The sequence below is a fragment of the Hyla sarda genome, unplaced genomic scaffold (genome assembly GCF_029499605.1).
Source record: "Hyla sarda isolate aHylSar1 unplaced genomic scaffold, aHylSar1.hap1 scaffold_55, whole genome shotgun sequence".
In the NCBI taxonomy this organism is placed as follows: Eukaryota; Metazoa; Chordata; class Amphibia; order Anura; family Hylidae; genus Hyla; species Hyla sarda.
This window is the reverse complement of record NW_026610561.1, coordinates 694,910-714,809: the sequence shown is the minus strand read 5'-3', so window position 1 is coordinate 714,809 and position 19,900 is coordinate 694,910. Positions and strand designations below refer to the sequence as shown.

General features: G+C 43.0%; 1 protein-coding gene across 7 annotated transcripts in view; it reads left to right on the top strand.

The window, feature by feature from the left end:
• Positions 1-19,900, top strand: part of LOC130339673 (disintegrin and metalloproteinase domain-containing protein 15-like) — an 89,194-nt gene that overhangs the window by 35,743 nt on the left and 33,551 nt on the right. For 6 of the 7 annotated variants that reach the window (XM_056554056.1, XM_056554057.1, XM_056554055.1 and 3 more), the window contains exon 1: positions 15,436-15,567. The exons of the other annotated variant lie outside the window; for it this stretch is intronic. In XM_056554056.1, coding sequence (XP_056410031.1) covers positions 15,498-15,567 — 70 coding nt within the window. In that variant the 5' untranslated portion in view covers positions 15,436-15,497. Of the gene's footprint in view, positions 1-15,435; positions 15,568-19,900 lie in introns of those variants that run through there. 7 annotated transcript variants of the gene reach the window in all.

The window sequence follows — 19,900 nt, the reverse complement described above, 5'->3', positions numbered from 1 at the left end:
CCCTATGATGCTGCGAGAGCGTCAGAATAAGGGGAGAGCGGGACCCTCCGGAGGGCCGGTGTAGGGAGGGCCTCTCCAAGGCAGTCACCACATAACGGGAGACCTGAGCCAAGTAGGATATAGACTGGGAGAGGGAGGGAACCCAGGCTGGAGGGGCAGCCGAACCCACCGGGTCTGGAAGAAGAACCGGGGTAGAGTAGCAGGGAGGTCTGGGGGAGCAGTGGAGCAGGCAGAACAAGTGGTTCAGCAGAACCAGACAGTTTAGAGTTACACTATTAACAGATTAAAATGAGTGGCTAACACTCCAGTTAACTGTTTAGAGGGAGGCAGCTCTGGGCCTCTCTCACCCAAAACTGCGTTCCATTTCATTGTGTTGCTAATACAGTCTGCTTATCTTACAGTTTCACATGCCTTGAGATCCCCATAGACCACAATGGACCTATTTTAAAATTAAACCACAACACTACAAATTAAACAGAAAAGTAATAGAATGTACAAAATAAACTTTATTAATACAATTTAGTAATAAAAAATAGATATTAGAATTAAAACAAAAATGGATAGGCACTAGTGGACATACAAAGATATAGGACAATGGTAGGACCCAAATACATCAAAATATACAAGTATAAGGAGTAAATGCCACAGTAGCTGGTAGGATACAAGAATAATACCTGCCAAAAGTATACAATAAAGGGTGCAAAACCATACCTACACCTGAGCCCCAACGATCGTTTCGCTATTATGCCGCTTCTTCAGGGGGCGTGACTAACCTGAGAGAGTCTGTAAGCTTTATATCGTGCCCTAACCAATGGGATCCTCCATATTATGATCGGCATCTATATACACCAATTGTAGCATAGCCCATAGTTTACAAACAGGTGCTTCCTCTAACCTCACTTCCTATTGTACCTGAGAGCACATACCTCTGGTGTGCTCTCCGGCGTGGAATGTACTCTACGTTATGATTTACACTCAATTATTCACATTTGCCTTTTTGCACATTATTCATGTATACTATTTATGTACATGTTTATATTTCCACACACATATTAGCTGTGTATTCACATAATTAATTATACATCCTCTAATTATTGATTTTGCTCTTTTTCCATTTTTCCCCCTTTTAAAAAAATTTTTTTTTTCCAATTTTAATTTGTATGTATCAATTACACCCCTTCACGCCTTTTCTGAGTCATGAATTTGGTTACTAATATTTATGCATGTTTATCTCATACATTTATATGTACTACAATACACAATTTGCACATATGATAGGGTTCTATTGTTCCTTATCTGCTATTGAGTTAATCATATGTTTTCTTTTATTATATATTTATATATATATATATATATATATATATAATGTAATTTGTATATTATTTATTTATATATAATTTTTTTTTATTATTATTAATTACTATTTTTTATTATGTTTAATATTATTTTATTCTAATTATTGTTTTCAGGTATATTTATTGTTTCATTTTATTTTCTTCTATTTACTTTGTCTAATTTTCTCAGGTTGTTGGCCATTATATATTATTATATATGTATGCTGTAATTATTTATTCACCTATCACTTGTTACTTTTAGTCACCTTCACTTATTCACTAGTTTGTTTGGTTACTCACTTGGTGGTTTGCTGTATTATTGGTGTCAGGTTTCTGCGCTTGCGACTACTGTCTGTTATCAATAAAGTTATTTTTTCGGCTGAGACCCTATCATGTGACTACACTTAGCGGTCACGTGACATGTTGTCAATGCAGCCGCGCTGGAGATTTCTGGCTGCGCCTGCTCATGGTGTGTGTGCCTCCAGCGATCTTGTGTTGACAGGTCATGTGACCGCACATTGCGATCATGTGACATGTCACTATCGCGGACGCACTAGAGACTTCCGGTTGCGCCCGCGCATTACAGGGATCCCTGTGTTCCACGCTGGAGAGCACGCCACTGAGGTATGTGCTCTCAGGTACAATAGGAAGTGAGGTTAGAGGAAGCACCTGTTTGTAAACTATGGGCTATGCTACAATTGGTGTATATAGATGCCGATCATAATATGGAGGATCCCATTGGTTAGGGCAGGATATAAAGGTTACAGACTCTCTCAGGTTAGTCACGCCCCCTGAAGAAGCGGCATAATAGCGTAACGATCGTTGGGGTTCAGGTGTAGGTATGGTTTGGCACCCTTTATTGTATACTTTTGGCAGGTATTATTCTTGTATCCTACCAGCTACTGTGGCATTTACTCCTTGTATTTGGGTCCTACCATTGTCCTATATCTTTGTATGTCCACTAGTGCCTATCCATTTTTGTTTTAATTCTAATATCTATTTTTTATTACTAAATTGTATTAATAAAGTTTATTTTGTACATTCTATTACTTTTCTGTTTAATTTGTGGTATGGTTCTCTTTTTGGTGTTATAAGTGCAAATACATACCCTTACCTACTATATATGTAGGGTTATATATATCTTTGGTGACATAAACCACAACACTGTAACACTCTGTCCCACCCCGGGACTCCAACCCGTGGTGGTCTCCAGGCTGTAAGAGAGGAGAAATGCCGGCCAATAGCAAGGGAGGGGCGTGTTAGGAGCAGGGGGCACCGCTGATTGGCCCCTGCCACCATAATCGCGTGCATCGCTAGTATTAACTAGAAGTCCCGTAATGGCACCTGCTCCTTTCCCCGAGCGCATATGCAAATGCATGTGCGCTCGCGGGGAATTGAGCGGACTAGATGCCACCGGCAGCAGCCGCTGCTGAAAGTGAAAGTAAGCCGGCGCTCAGAGCGCCCGCATAGAAGAACGATGCGGCTGTCAGACGCTTCAATGTAAAAAACAGACACACAGTCATTTCACACACACACACACACACGCACACGCACACACACACACACACGAATAAAGTGAGGAAAGCTGTGCCCCTTCCAAACTGCCACTGCTCACCCCAGTAATAAAGGACCCCCTGTCCAGGCCAGCCCCATTAGACCCATGAGAAAGGTGGGCCAAAAACTGAGGGTCTCCAGATGTTGCAAATCTGCACCTAAGGAGAAAGGGAAATATACTCACCTCAGTCAGAACTTACCTCATGGAGTCTTCCTATGAAGTCTTCAGCCAGCTTTATCACCTGCATCATGCCGGGCTACCATGAGCAAGCGAGGCGAGCAGGGAGATGACCCGGACCCATGAGGTACAAACCCAAGCGCTGACCGTTGGCGAAAGGTGGTGAACAGCGCATATACGCAATGTCTGTGCCCCCTTACTCGCAATGGGGAAACAGTGAGCCGCAGTTCCTGAGTCCCCACCAGAAAACAGGAAAGAAAATGGAATAAAAAATCTAACACATCCCTAAATCTAGGAAAAGAATAAAACATAAGACCTGGTCTGGAGATCTCCAGCCCATGTCCACCTCCTTAGACACTAAGCCTAAAACTGATTAGCTCAGGGCCTGGTGGCGGGTATACCCTGCTGGGAGGAGCCGACTTCTTTGTTGCCATAGTGTCATACTTCCTAGAGACAGCAGCATACACCCATGGTCTGTGTCCCCAATGGAGCCGATAGAGAAATATATATATTGTTAGGATCGACCCCAAAGGCCGAGACGTCTTCTGTCGGCGGATGCCCAATTTGTGTGTGGAAAGCCTGTATGGGGCTGCAGTCACCCAACGTTCCTTCCAACACTACCTGTCATTCAAAATCACGACACAAACACAAGTGTTGTCTCTGTAAGCTGAAGGCAGAACTGGCCTAGCCCTCTTTTCAGGAGTATTTTATACCCCACTTTCAATTAGGCGTGCGCAGTAAACTCTACATTGTACAAACACAGGAAAACCATAAATCTTTCGCAGAAGAAAGTTAGATACAAAATATACATTGCTTAAGCTCAAATATAATGAACCGTTGTTTCAAGAACGCATCTGGGGTAGAAAAAGATAAGAGTGTCTGCATTCTTGAAGATAAGGTACCCATCGTCTCTTAGTTCAAAAGTTTAAAGTTTGTTATGTAGAAAAAAAAAAGAAAGATAGAATACAGTCACTTAGACCGAGAATAATCAAGTCTTCATACAAAATGGAGTCTTTGAACACAAAAATGGAGTCTCCTCTACCCAATTCTATCATATATATATATCCAGAATGGGTATTAGGCAGCACACCAAGTAGTGTTCAAATCAAAGTGCGGTTTAATATCCCATATCAAGATACAACGTTTCGGCAGTATCACAGTATCACTGCCTTTCTCAAGTGTGATACTGCCGAAACGTTGTATCTTTATATGGGATATTAAACCGCACTTTGATTTGAACACTACTTGGTGTGCTGCCTAATACCCATTCTGGATATTGGCTATACTGTCTGCGACTGGGACTGTTGATCCACTGTGGGACTACTCCGGTGTGCTGTCCTCGCATTTCCATCTGTGTATATATATGTATATATATATATATATATATATATATCCTCCAGTCATAGACATATTCTCTCCTCATATATATATATATATATATATATATATATCCTCCAGTCATAGACATATCCTCTCCTCACATATATATATCCTCCATCATAGACATATCCTCCACTCACATATATATATATATATATCCTCCAGTCATAGACATATCCTCTCCTCACATATATATATATATCCTCCAGTCATAGACATATTCTCTCCTCATATATATATATATATATATGTATATATATACTCCAGTCATAGACATATCCTCTCCTCACATATATATATATATCCTCCAGTCATAGACATATCCTCCCCTCATATATATATATCCTCCAGTTATAGACATATCCTCTCCTCACATATATATATCCTCCAGTCATAGGCATATCCTCTCCTCATATATATATATCCTCCAGTCATAGACATATCCTCTCCTCACATATATATATATCCTCCAGTCATAGACATATCCTCTCCTCACATATATATATCCTCCAGTCATAGACATATCCTCTCCTCATATATATATATCCTCCAGTCATAGACATATCCTCTCCTCATATATATATATATCCTCCAGTCATAGACATATCCTCCCCTCACATATATATATCCTCCAGTCATAGACATATCCTCTCCTCACATATATATATCCTCCAGTCATAGACATATCCTCTCCTCATATATATATATCCTCCAGTCATAGACATATCCTCTCCTCATATATATATATATATCCTCCAGTCATAGACATATCCTCCCCTCACATATATATATACTCCAGTCATAGACATATCCTCTCCTCACATATATATATCCTCCAGTCATAGACATATCCTCCCCTCACATATATATATCCTCCAGTCATAGACATATCCTCTCCTCACATATATATATCCTCCAGTCATAGATGAAGGATACAAGGGTCTTGATATAATAATACAGATCTGTAATCTTGTATGATGTATATCTTAATTCTGTAATACTGTATGATATATCTTAATTCTGCCTTTTGTAACCGCAAGGCTCGTACCGTACTTCTCGTTTTCTCAACTGCTGATTCCTAACTGTTGTGCACGTACATCCTGTTCTTGTGTTCTGCTGACTTGTAACTATTAAGCAACATGGTATATATATATATATATATATGAACGTTGGCAAATAGTAAAACAGAGCGTACTTAGAGGGTACCTTGTGTGCATGTATTTTTTCCACACCTGACAAGACGCTCTCCTGGCCAGTACAAGCCTTAAGCCAAATTGGACCTAGTACCAGGGGTACTGAGTAGACAGAGAACCTTTCAGCTGGGGGCTCGTCCGGGATCGAGAGGGTCATCCTCCGGACCGGTAAGAACCATATCCTTGTGTGGTATTGTCGACCCGGGGGGCACTGGCCACGTCTCGATTCCAGTAAGTATAAGAGTTACTTTCATATCGTGTCTGGGACACAAAATTACAGTATTTGACTTCTGTTCAGGGAACAGGTGAAATGAGGAACTAAGAGTAATTTGACAATCCAGGGTGGTTGTCTTGTTTCAATTTGGCTTAACGCTTACAAAAAACTTCTTGTATTTCTGTTTAGTTCTGTTTAGTGTTTTACTTGTAACTTCCTTTTTTCCCCTTACGCTTAAGAAGACACGTGAGTATACTACCCATTGCTTTAATGTCTAGAGTAAGGTGCATATAACTGTTATAATATTAATACTAATAATAATAATAATAGTAATAATCTGCTGGTTCTCAAAACATCTGTAAGACGCCCCACCCTCCCGGCTAGAGGCAACTTGTTGACCCGGGATGTGGTGAAAGCAAGTGACAGTTTGTTCAGAGATACCGTGCATGCTCAGTGATTGGTGCAATTAAATTAGAGAATCCCTACTCTGTTGAGAGGAATTGTCGGAACCTTCAGAGTTCAGTACAGCCAAATCCAGAGATTGAGGTTTTGCACCAATTACGGAACATGGGTTCCAAATCATCTAAGTCCTATCCTCCTCCCCTTCCCAATGAAACATGTAAGGCTTATGTGGCCCAACTTAGCCCTACAGGATGGGACTTAGTGAATCCATGGGTAGATGATATAGCTGGTAGGTGAGAATTCATGAAGGACTCCAGCCCATTCCCAAGGGAGGGGGCCAATGATAAATACCCCCTGACCCCCACTCTAATAACTACATTTGTAATCTCGAGAAGGGTAGAGAGCGTATATGGAGAGAATTAGAAGAGGAACTTAACCAAGTTTTCAAACAAAAATCATCACTGCCTATTGCTGTGGCATGCAAACAAAAACTAGGTGAAACTGTTACTGAATTTTGGAAAAGGTTCACAGCATGTTGGCGTTCTGATGAAGGGCTGTGTAAATTGTTTGATAGGATTAGAAATTGTTGTCAGAAATAGAGACTCAACGTTTTGGTGGAAAAGCAGGTGATTTGTGAAGGAGAAAGCATGTGAAGCAGTGTGAGGAATGTAGGATGAGCAGAGCTGACACTGCTGGAATAAATGAAGTGAAGATGAGTGTTCAATGCTATGGAATGGAGTGATGTGGTAAATCGCTAGGAAAGCCCTGTGTATGTGGTCATATGATGGCGTTTATAGGATGGTTCTTATGATATAAAGTATGTTATATATGTGTGAGGTGTGTTAATGAGTCAGGAGTGTATAGAAAATGACCAGTGAATGTTTTCCCTGTGTTGTAATGAAAATGGTGTTAAAAGAAAAATATATTCACGTGGTATTAAATTGAACTATTTGATGATATTTCATTAATTTCTTGCCTTCACAGTAACACAGGGTTGATGCAAAAAAAAAAAAAAAAAATGTATCAGGAAATGCGATTAATTGTCTTATTATATTACTGGAGTAATAAGAGAAGAAATTTGGCCAAGAAGATAAAATAAATAAAAAAAGTGATCACTATTTAATTGATAAACGTTACTTTAGGCATTTAAAATCAAGCTAATGGTTTACTGGATTATAAACAATGCGCATTGGAGATAATTATTTTTCAAATTTTTGAGAGAGCTGTGTACACTTTTATTTTTATATCTTTGGTGAGAATGTGGGCCCTGTGTGTTGTACGTTAAGTATTTGTAAATGTCGGTATTGTTACAGGTTACATGTTTCTTGTATGTTTCTTGATGTAAAGTAACACTGTCAGTAACACATGTGATAATAGACGTTTCATGGTGACTGACCAGAACTGGGGAAAGACAAGAAGCCAGACTCAAAGGGGCGGTGACTGGTGACATAGAGGTTTGGGAGGAGTAAGGCGGGGTTTACAGGGAGCATGACAGCTTCTTCTTCTTCGGATCTGGTGTAATTTTGTTTTTCAGGGGATATATATGTATATGTATATATATATATATATATATATATATATATATATATATATATATGCGTATATATATATATGTCTACTGTTTGAAATTTAGTATGTTCATAGCACCTGTATACACAATGCCCCGAGGGTGACCATTTAACCTTCCCTTCCTTTCGCATCATACCTGAATGCCCTGTAAACCTCCTGAGAAGAGACCTCATATGTAAACTCAAATTACATATCACTTCATCCCAGTCCAGGTTACATGTCACGTCTGACCTCGCACCCATAGTCACACCTGCAGGGTACTAACATTATCCTGTTATGTCCCCGACCCAAGTCCCACCTGAGGTAGACCCCATTGTCTGGTCACATGGAGACCATGATGTAGGACATATTGACTGTACGCCATACAAGGCAAGACTCAAACCAGACATTCTCCCGGTCTACCATAAACAGCACCCCTTGTCACAGGAAACAAATCAAAGGTATCCGCCCTATAATCAAACATTTCCTACAAACTTGTGTTTTGGAACATACTGTCTCTAAACCCAATGGTACTGTCTGTTTTGTACAAGACCTGAGAGCCATCAACAGACTAATTGTGCCTATTGCCCCTATAGTTCCTGATGTCGCTCAACTGTTGTCATCAATCCCAGCACAGGCAACTCATTTTTCTGTCCTCGATCTGAAGAATGCTTTCTTCTCGATCCCAGTGGACAAAGAGACCAGACTCCTTTTTGCTTTTTCCTTTGAGGGACTACAGTTAACCTGGTGTACAATGCCCCAGGGGTATGCTGATTCCCCAGTTGTGTTCAGCATTGTCCTCCAAGCCTTTTTAAATCATGGCACACCCCCCAGGGTTCTGTTCTCTTCCAATATGTTGATGATTTGTTACTGTGTAGTTACTCTGAGGAGGCCTGCCTTGAGGATGGTGTTGTGAACAGGTTGAATATCTGGGTTTTGTTCTGCCAAAAGGGAAAAGGGAGTTGAGCACGTCTAGAGTCCAGTCTGTAGCGGGCCTGGTCACCCCGCACGCCCAGAAGGAAACGCAATCTTTCTTGGGTATGATAAACTACTGCAGACAGTGGATTCCCGACTGCTCATAGAGATGCAACCCTATCAGGCAAACCGGATCTAATCAAATGGTCCTCATAAATGTACAAAGCTTTTAATGACAAGTCCAGGGCTAGGTCTCCCAGATTACAATTTGCCTTTCCACATGTATGCACGAGACAATTGTAAAACCATGGCGGGTGTGCTGACACAGTTTCATGGAGGTAAACTACGTCCTTGTGCCTTTTTTCTCAAAGGTCTCCGTACAGGGGATGCCGGCATGTCTGCGAGCTCTTGCTGCCTGTGCTATGATTGTTGAACAAGCTACCACCCTTACTTTAGGACATGACACTACCTTGTACACTTCTCATGATGTTATCTCTCTCCTTTAAAGGCCTACATACACAACACATGTAAACACAACGGCTCTCTGGATATGAGGCAATTCTCCTCAGTAATCCATACTTGAAAATGGTGTATGCCTCCCCTACATCTGGCCCTGCGCACTAGTTGGCCTGAAAATTCATGATGATGTGATGCCGGACATCCCTACCATCACAATTAGTCTTCATTCACTGCAGGACACACACACACACACACGTGGGACTGATCACATTTCAAAGGGCAATGCTCTAGCAGACCACAACTGGCTGCTACACGACAACCTACCTGTCTCACTGATGTTACCAGTTCTTACACCTTCTTCACTCGAAGACACAAACACTTCTCTCTCTCCAGTCCTCTGTTCCCAAAAAAAGAGGAATATGATTGGTGTTATCCGGTATTGCAGAAAAATCCTGTAACAGGATTGATCTGCAAAGAGGGGACACCATGCATACCCCAACACAGTGCCCCAGTTTTATTGCTCATTTCCACGGAGTAGGCCACAGGGAGCACCTTTGAGAAGTGGAAACAAGTCCTTCCCATCATACTCTCAGAAATTAGAATGACCCCCCATAAGACTTTACAACTCTCCCCTTTTGAGATTCTCATGGGTAGGCCTTTCCCGACTCCATGGGCCTAACGACCACTTATAACAGAAGAAGGGGACCTCGACCAGATAAGGGAACAATATGTCACAGACCTTATCCAAACCCTTGATAAAGTAGAACAAAAAGTTGTCTGTAATTCTCCTTCTCTCCCACAGGAACCAACACACCAGTTCCAGGAAGGCGACACTGTCCTGGTTAAGACTCTGTCGAAAGGAAAGAAGCCCGGAGACTTCACCTTTGGACCCCCAACCACAGTTGTTGCCGTGACGAGGACGGCGGTTCTCACAGAAGACAGCCCTTCTTGGATCCACGCCTCTCGGATGAAACTCGTCCAACATCACCCAAAGGAGGTAATAACGGGGGCAGACAGCCCTGACCTTGAAAGCCTACCGAAAGATGTACCCGCTGATGCCCTGGCCTTGTTCTGGCAGATGGTTGAAGAAACTAAGTCTCATGATGTTTGCATTAATGACTTTATTGACTTTGATTCACCCCACGGTGACTCTGCAGAATGAATTAGAGAGACACCCAAACGATAAGTTCCTGAAACACCATATAATGTTAGCACAAAACCACACTGCGAAGGATTGTTGGATATGCACCCATGCCCCTGTGTCTGCCCAAAGCATGCCCTACTTTGCTATCCCTGTGCCCTCATATGTATTATTTCAGGGAGACTGTTTTGACATGCTTGCTGACAACGAGACACCATATGCAAAGAACTGAAACACCTCAGTGGGTATTCCTATAGTAGGATGGGTGGGGCAGCCATGGTGGCAGGGAAACTTAAGCAGCCCAGGCCCAGGACCACACCAAATGTTGGTCTTCAAAGGGGGTTCCTGGGTAACTCGAGTGGTCACACATATACTAGACCTAGGAGCGATCCCCACAGAAGGAATAAAAGTTAGTTTTAACAGGACATCTGCAAGTACTGATCTTCTTAAACCCAGTCAGATAGAAAGGTACTTACATGACCCAAGGTGGCCAAATAACACCCTCTTTACTCAGGCTACTCAAGACGTAGACTGCTATAATATAACAGGACACCAACCATGCAATGACACGTTAGAATACCAACTTACTGAACCAATATGGAATAACCCAGATGTGGGCTACTGCGGTAGATTAGGACAGATACCTTCCTGGTGTTACTTAAAAAAAAATGCCTAAAGACTTATTGCATAGGTCCTACTTGTTGCCATTACATAGACACTTCAGGAACAATTCAGATGCACCACCAGCTTGAGAACATACAAAAATTAAGGGACAAATATGCCAAAGACAATGAAATCAACAAGGATAAGTGGTGGGGGGATACCTTTTCAATATTGAATCCCGCTACCTGGCATAGGAGGATGGATAGGAGGCGTTCTGCAGCTCATAATACACATTACTGTCATTGCCCTCATAGTATATGTGTCAATAAAACTTATTTTCTTATGTATGAAACGCTGCAAGCCAAGACCTGCTGCAGATACTAAAATCCTCCTCTCCACCTCATCAGACACCCAAGTCCCTCTACTTCACCATCACTTAGCAGAAGGCTATAATGCCTACCTAAAGACTTTTCAAAAGAAAATAGAAAACAAGAAAAACCAAGTTGTCTAAAGTGACAACTGGTTTTAAGAGGGGATTGAAGGATACAAGGGTCTTGATATAATAATACAGATCTGTAATCTTGTATGATGTATATCTTAATTCTGTAATACTGTATGATATATTTTAATTCTGCCTTTTGTAACCGCAAGGCTCGTACCGTACTTCTCGTTTTCTCAACTGCTGATTCCTAACTGTTGTGCACGTACATCCTGTTCTTGTGTTCTGCTGACTTGTAACTATTAAGCAACATGGTATATATATATATGAACGTTGGCAAATAGTAAAACAGAGCGTACTTAGAGGGTACCTTGTGTGCATGTATTTTTTCCACACCTGACAAGACGCTCTCCTGGCCAGTACAAGCCTTAAGCCAAATTGGACCTAGTACCAGGGGTACGGAAAAGACAGAGAACCTTTCAATAGACATATCCTCTCCTCACATATATATATATCATCCATCATAGACATATCCTCTCCTCACATATATATATATCCTCCAGTCATAGACATATCCTCTCCTCACATATATATATATATATATCCTCCAGTCATAGACATATCCTCTCCTCACATATATATATATATATCCTCCAGTCATAGACATATCCTCTCCTCACATATATATATCCTCCAGTCATAGACATATCCTCTCCTCACATATATATATCCTCCAGTCATAGACATATCCTCTCCTCACATATATATATCCTCCAGTCATAGACATATCCTCTCCTCACATATATATATATCCTCCATCATAGACATATCCTCTCCTCATATATATATATCCTCCAGTCATAGACATATCCTCTCCTCACATTTATATATCCTCCAGTCATAGACATATCCTCTCCTCACATATATATATATCCTCCATCATAGACATATCCTCTCCTCACATATATATATCATCCATCATAGACATATCCTCTCCTCACATATATATATCATCCATCATAGACATATCCTCTCCTCACATATATATATCATCCATCATAGACATATCCTCTCCTCATATATATATATCCTCCAGTCATAGACATATCCTCTCCTCATATATATATATATATCCTCCAGTCATAGACATATCCTCTCCTCATATACATATATATATCCTACAGTCATAGACATATCCTCTCCTCATATATATATATCCTCCAGTCATAGACATATCCTCTCCTCACATATATATATCCTCCAGTCATAGACATATCCTCTCCTCACATATATATATCCTCCAGTCATAGACATATCCTCTCCTCATATACATATATATATATCCTACAGTCATAGACATATCCTCTCCTCATATATATATATATCCTCCAGTCATAGACATATCCTCCCCTCATATATATATATCCTCCAGTCATAGACATATCCTCTCCTCATATATATATATCCTCCAGTCATAGACATATCCTCTCCTCACATATATATATCCTCCAGTCATAGACATATCCTCTCCTCACATATATATATATATCCTCCAGTCATAGACATATCCTCTCCTCACATATATATATATCCTCCAGTCATAGACATATCTTCTCCTCATATACATATATATATCCTACAGTCATAGACATATCCTCTCCTCATATATATATATCCTCCAGTCATAGACATATCCTCTCCTCATATATATATATCCTCCAGTCATAGACATATCCTCTCCTCACATATATATATATCCTCCAGTCATAGACATATCCTCTCCTCACATATATATATCCTCCAGTCAGACATATCCTCTCCTCACATATATATATATATCATCCATCATAGACATATCCTCTCCTCATATATATATATATATCCTCCAGTTATAGACATATCCTCTCCTCACATATATATATCCTCCAGTCATAGACATATCCTCTCCTCATATATATATATCCTCCAGTCATAGACATATCCTCTCCTCACATATATATATCCTCCAGTCATAGACATATCCTCTCCTCACATATATATATATATCCTCCAGTCATAGACATATCCTCTCCTCACATATATATATATATCCTCCATCATAGACATATCCTCTCCTCATATATATATATCCTCCAGTCATAGACATATCCTCTCCTCATATATATATATATATATCCTCCATCATAGACATATCCTCCCCTCACATATATATATATATCCTCCAGTCATAGACATATCCTCTCCTCACATATATATATCCTCCATCATAGACATATCCTCTCCTCATATATATTTATCCTCCAGTCATAGACATATCCTCTCCTCACATATATATATCCTCCAGTCATAGACATATCCTCCCCTCACATATATATATATATATATATATATATATATATATATCCTCCAGTTATAGACATATCCTCTCCTCACATATATATATCCTCCAGTCATAGACATATCCTCTCCTCATATATATATATCCTCCAGTTATAGACATATCCTCTCCTCACATATATATATCCTCCAGTCATAGACATATCCTCTCCTCACATATATATATATCCTCCAGTTATAGACATATCCTCTCCTCACATATATATATTCTCCAGTCATAGACATATCCTCTCCTCATATATATATATCCTCCAGTCATAGACATATCCTCCCCTCACATATATATATATATATATATCCTCCAGTTATAGACATATCCTCTCCTCACATATATATATTCTCCAGTCATAGACATATCCTCTCCTCATATATATATATATATATATATATATATATCCTCCAGTCATAGACATATCCTCTCCTCATATATATATATCCTCCAGTCATAGACATATCCTCTCCTCACATATATATATTCTCCAGTCATAGACATATCCTCTCCTCATATATATATATCCTCCAGTTATAGACATATCCTCTCCTCATATATATATATCCTCCAGTTATAGACATATCCTCTCCTCATATATATATATCCTCCAGTCATAGACATATCCTCTCCTCACATATATATATTCTCCAGTCATAGACATATCCTCTCCTCATATATATATATCCTCCAGTCATAGACATATCCTCTCCTCACATATATATATATTCTCCAGTCATAGACATATCCTCTCCTCACATATATATATCCTCCAGTCATAGACATATCCTCCCCTCATATATATATATCCTCCAGTTATAGACATATCCTCTCCTCATATATATATATCCTCCAGTCATAGACATATCCTCTCCTCATATATATATATCCTCCAGTCATAGACATATCCTCTCCTCATATATATATATCCTCCAGTCATAGACATATCCTCTCCTCATATACATATATATATATATATATATATATATATCCTCCAGTCATAGACATATCCTCTCCTCACATATATATATATCCTCCAGTCATAGACATATCCTCTCCTCACATATATATATTCTCCAGTCATAGACATATCCTCTCCTCATATATATATCCTCCATCATAGACATATCCTCTCCTCATATATATATATCCTCCAGTCATAGACATATCCTCTCCTCATATATATATATCCTCCAGTCATAGACATATCCTCTCCTCATATATATATATTCTCCAGTCATAGACATATCCTCTCCTCACATATATATATCCTCCAGTCATAGACATATCCTCCCCTCATATATATATATCCTCCAGTTATAGACATATCCTCTCCTCATATATATATATCCTCCAGTCATAGACATATCCTCTCCTCACATATATATATTCTCCAGTCATAGACATATCCTCTCCTCATATATATATATCCTCCATCATAGACATATCCTCTCCTCATATATATATATCCTCCAGTCATAGACATATCCTCTCCTCACATATATATATATCCTCCATCATAGACATATCCTCTCCTCATATATATATATCCTCCAGTTATAGACATATCCCCCCCGCGCCTTCATACACATGGATTGTCCCGCATGCACCTGTTCGGTCTCGCGCTCTGTTTACATATTTAGTAGTGACAGATTCTCCCGCCTCTCCCTGGCCCCGCCCCGTACTGTCACTTATCTCCTCCCTGAACGTCCCCGGCCTGGTCGCCTCACTAGTGCCGCGGAGAGCAGAGGATGAGGCTCGGGCTGTGGCTGTTCCTGGTCGGGCTGACAGCTGAGGGCCGGGGCATGAGGAAGCCGGAAAGTGAGTGACAGACGTGTGTATTGTGTGTGTTGTGATGGTGAGGAGACCTGGACTGTGTGTGTGTGTGTGTGTGTGTGTGTGTGTGTGTGGTGATGGTGAGGAGACCTGGACTGTGTGTGTGTGTGTGTGTGTGTGAGTTGATGGTGAGGAGACCTGGACTGTGTGTGTGTGTGGTGATGGTGAGGAGACCTGGACTGTGTGTGTGTGTGGTGATGGTGAGGAGACCTGGACTGTGTGTGTGTGTGTGTGTGTGTGTGTGTGAGGTGATGGTGGTGAGGAGACCTGGACTGTGTGTGTGTGTGTGTGGTGTGATGGTGAGGAGACCTGGACTGTGTGTGTGTGTGTGTGTGAGGTGATGGTGAGGAGACCTGGACTGTGTGTGTGTGTGTGTGTGTGTGTGTGAGGTGATGGTGAGGAGACCTGGACTGTGTGTGTGTGTGTGTGTGTGTGTGTGTGTGGTGATGGTGAGGAGACCTGGACTGTGTGTGTGTGTGTGTGTGGTGATGGTGAGGAGACCTGGACTGTGTGTGTGTGTGTGTGTGGTGATGGTGAGGAGACCTGGACTGTGTGTATGTGTGTGTGTGTGTGTGTGAGGTGATGGTGAGGAGACCTGGACTGTGTGTGTGTGTGTGTGTGTGTGTGTGTGTGGTGATGGTGAGGAGACATGGTGTGTGTGTGTGTGTGTGTGTGGTGATGGTGAGGAGACATGGTGTGTGTGTGTGTGTGTGGTGATGGTGAGGAGACATGGACTGTGTGTGTGTGTGTGTGTGTGTGTGGTGATGGTGAGGAGACCTGGACTGTGTGTGTGTGTGTGTGTGTGTGTGTGTGAGGTGATGGTGAGGAGACCTGGACTGTGTGTGTGTGTGTGTGTGTGTGTGTGTGTGGTGATGGTGAGGAGACCTGGACTGTGTGTGTGTGTGTGTGTGTGGTGATGGTGAGGAGACCTGGACTGTGTGTGTGTGTGTGTGTGTGTGTGTGAGGTGATGGTGAGGAGACCTGGACTGTGTGTGTGTGTGTGTGTGTGTGTGTGTGGTGATGGTGAGGAGACCTGGACTGTGTGTGTGTGTGTGTGTGTGGTGATGGTGAGGAGACCTGGACTGTGTGTGTGTGTGTGTGTGTGTGTGTGGGGTGATGGTGAGGAGACCTGGACTGTGTGTGTGTGTGGTGATGGTGAGGAGACCTGGACTGTGTGTGTGTGTGTGTGTGTGTGTGTGTGTGTGTGTGTGTGTGAGGTGATGGTGAGGAGACCTGGACTGTGTGTGTGTGTGTGTGTGTGTGTGTGTGTGTGAGGTGATGGTGAGGAGACCTGGACTGTGTGTGTGTGTGTGTGTGTGTGTGTGTGTGTGTGTGTGGTGATGGTGAGGAGACCTGGACTGTGTGTGTGTGTGTGTGGTGATGGTGAGGAGACCTGGACTGTGTGTGTGTGTGTGAGGTGATGGTGAGGAGACCTGGACTGTGTGTGTGTGTGTGTGTGTGTGTGTGAGGTGATGGTGGTGAGGAGACCTGGACTGTGTGTGTGTGTGTGTGTGTGAGGTGATGGTGAGGAGACCTGGACTGTGTGTGTGTGTGTGTGTGTGTGTGTGAGGTGATGGTGAGGAGACCTGGACTGTGTGTGTGTGAGGTGATGGTGAGGAGACCTGGACTGTGTGTGTGTGTGTGTGTGTGTGTGTGTGTGGTGATGGTGAGGAGACCTGGACTGTGTGTGTGTGTGTGTGTGTGTGTGGTGATGGTGAGGAGACCTGGACTGTGTGTATGTGTGTGTGTGTGTGTGTGTGAGGTGATGGTGAGGAGACCTGGACTGTGTGTGTGTGTGTGTGTGTGTGTGTGTGTGTGGTGATGGTGAGGAGACATGGTGTGTGTGTGTGTGTGTGTGTGGTGATGGTGAGGAGACATGGTGTGTGTGTGTGTGTGTGGTGATGGTGAGGAGACATGGACTGTGTGTGTGTGTGTGTGTGTGTGTGGTGATGGTGAGGAGACCTGGACTGTGTGTGTGTGTGTGTGTGTGTGTGTGAGGTGATGGTGAGGAGACCTGGACTGTGTGTGTGTGTGTGTGTGTGTGTGTGTGTGTGTGTGTGGTGATGGTGAGGAGACCTGGACTGTGTGTGTGTGTGTGTGTGTGGTGATGGTGAGGAGACCTGGACTGTGTGTGTGTGTGTGTGTGTGAGGTGATGGTGAGGAGACCTGGACTGTGTGTGTGTGTGTGTGTGTGTGTGTGTGTGTGTGTGTGTGTGGTGATGGTGAGGAGACCTGGACTGTGTGTGTGTGTGTGTGGTGATGGTGAGGAGACATGGACTGTGTGTGTGTGTGTGTGTGTGTGTGTGTGTGTGTGTGTGTGTGTGAGGTGATGGTGAGGAGACCTGGACTGTGTGTGTGTGTGTGTGTGTGTGTGTGTGGTGATGGTGAGGAGACATGGACTGTGTGTGTGTGTGTGTGTGTGTGTGTGGTGATGGTGAGGAGACATGGACTGTGTGTGTGTGTGTGTGTGTGTGGTGATGGTGAGGAGACCTGGACTGTGTGTTTGTGTGTGTGTGTGTGTGGTGATGGTGAGGAGACATGGACTGTGTGTGTGTGTGTGGTGATGGTGAGGAGACATGGACTGTGTGTGTGTGTGGTGATGGTGAGGAGACCTGGACTGTGTGTGTGTGGTGATGGTGAGGAGACCTGGACTGTGTGTGTGTGTGTGTGTGGTGATGGTGAGGAGACCTGGACTGTGTGTGTGTGTGTGTGTGTGTGTGTGGGGTGATGGTGAGGAGACCTGGACTGTGTGTGTGTGTGGTGATGGTGAGGAGACCTGGACTGTGTGTGTGTGTGTGTGTGTGTGTGTGTGTGTGTGTGTGTGAGGTGATGGTGAGGAGACCTGGACTGTGTGTGTGTGTGTGTGTGTGTGTGTGTGAGGTGATGGTGAGGAGACCTGGACTGTGTGTGTGTGTGTGTGTGTGTGTGGTGATGGTGAGGAGACCTGGACTGTGTGTGTGTGTGTGTGTGTGGTGATGGTGAGGAGACCTGGACTGTGTGTGTGTGTGTGTGTGTGTGTGTGTGTGTGTGTGTGTGTGTGTGGTGATGGTGAGGAGACCTGGACTGTGTGTGTGTGTGTGTGTGTGTGTGTGTGTGGTGATGGTGAGGAGACCTGGACTGTGTGTGTGTGTGGTGATGGTGAGGAGACCTGGACTGTGTGTGTGTGTGTGTGTGTGTGTGTGTGAGGTGATGGTGAGGAGACCTGGACTGTGTGTGTGTGTGTGTGTGTGTGTGTGTGTGTGAGGTGATGGTGAGGAGACCTGGACTGTGTGTGTGTGTGTGTGTGTGTGTGTGTGGTGATGGTGAGGAGACCTGGACTGTGTGTGTGTGTGTGGTGATGGTGAGGAGACCTGGACTGTGTGTGTGTGTGTGTGTGTGTGTGGTGTGATGGTGAGGAGACCTGGACTGTGTGTGTGTGTGTGTGTGTGAGGTGATGGTGAGGAGACCTGGACTGTGTGTGTGTGTGTGTGTGTGTGTGTGTGTGTGTGAGGTGATGGTGAGGAGACCTGGACTGTGTGTGTGTGTGTGTGTGTGTGTGTGGTGATGGTGAGGAGACCTGGACTGTGTGTGTGTGTGTGTGTGTGGTGATGGTGAGGAGACCTGGACTGTGTGTGTGTGTGTGTGAGGTGATGGTGAGGAGACCTGGACTGTGTGTGTGTGTGTGTGTGTGTGTGTGTGTGGTGATGGTGAGGAGACATGGACTGTGTGTGTGTGTGTGTGAGGTGATGGTGAGGAGACCTGGACTGTGTGTGTGTGTGTGTGTGTGTGTGTGTGTGTGGTGATGGTGAGGAGACCTGGACTGTGTGTGTGTGTGTGGTGATGGTGAGGAGACCTGGACTGTGTGTGTGTGTGTGTGTGTGTGAGGTGATGGTGAGGAGACCTGGACTGTGTGTGTGTGTGTGTGTGTGTGTGTGTGTGTGTGGTGATGGTGAGGAGACCTGGACTGTGTGTGTGTGTGTGTGTGTGTGTGTGGTGATGGTGAGGAGACATGGACTGTGTGTGTGTGTGTGGTGATGGTGAGGAGACATGGACTGTGTGTGTGTGTGTGTGTGTGTGTGAGTGAGGTAATGGTGAGGAGACCTGGACTGAGTGTGTGTGTGGTGATGGTGGTGAGGAGACCTGGACTGTGTGTGTGTGTTTGTGTGTGTGTGTGTGTGTGAGGTGATGGTGAGGAGACCTGGACTGTGTGTGTGTGTGTGTGTGTGTGTGTGTGTGGTGATGGTGAGGAGACATGGACTGTGTGTGTGTGTGTGTGTGTGTGTGTGTGTGTGTGGTGATGGTGAGGAGACATGGACTGTGTGTGTGTGTGTGTGTATGT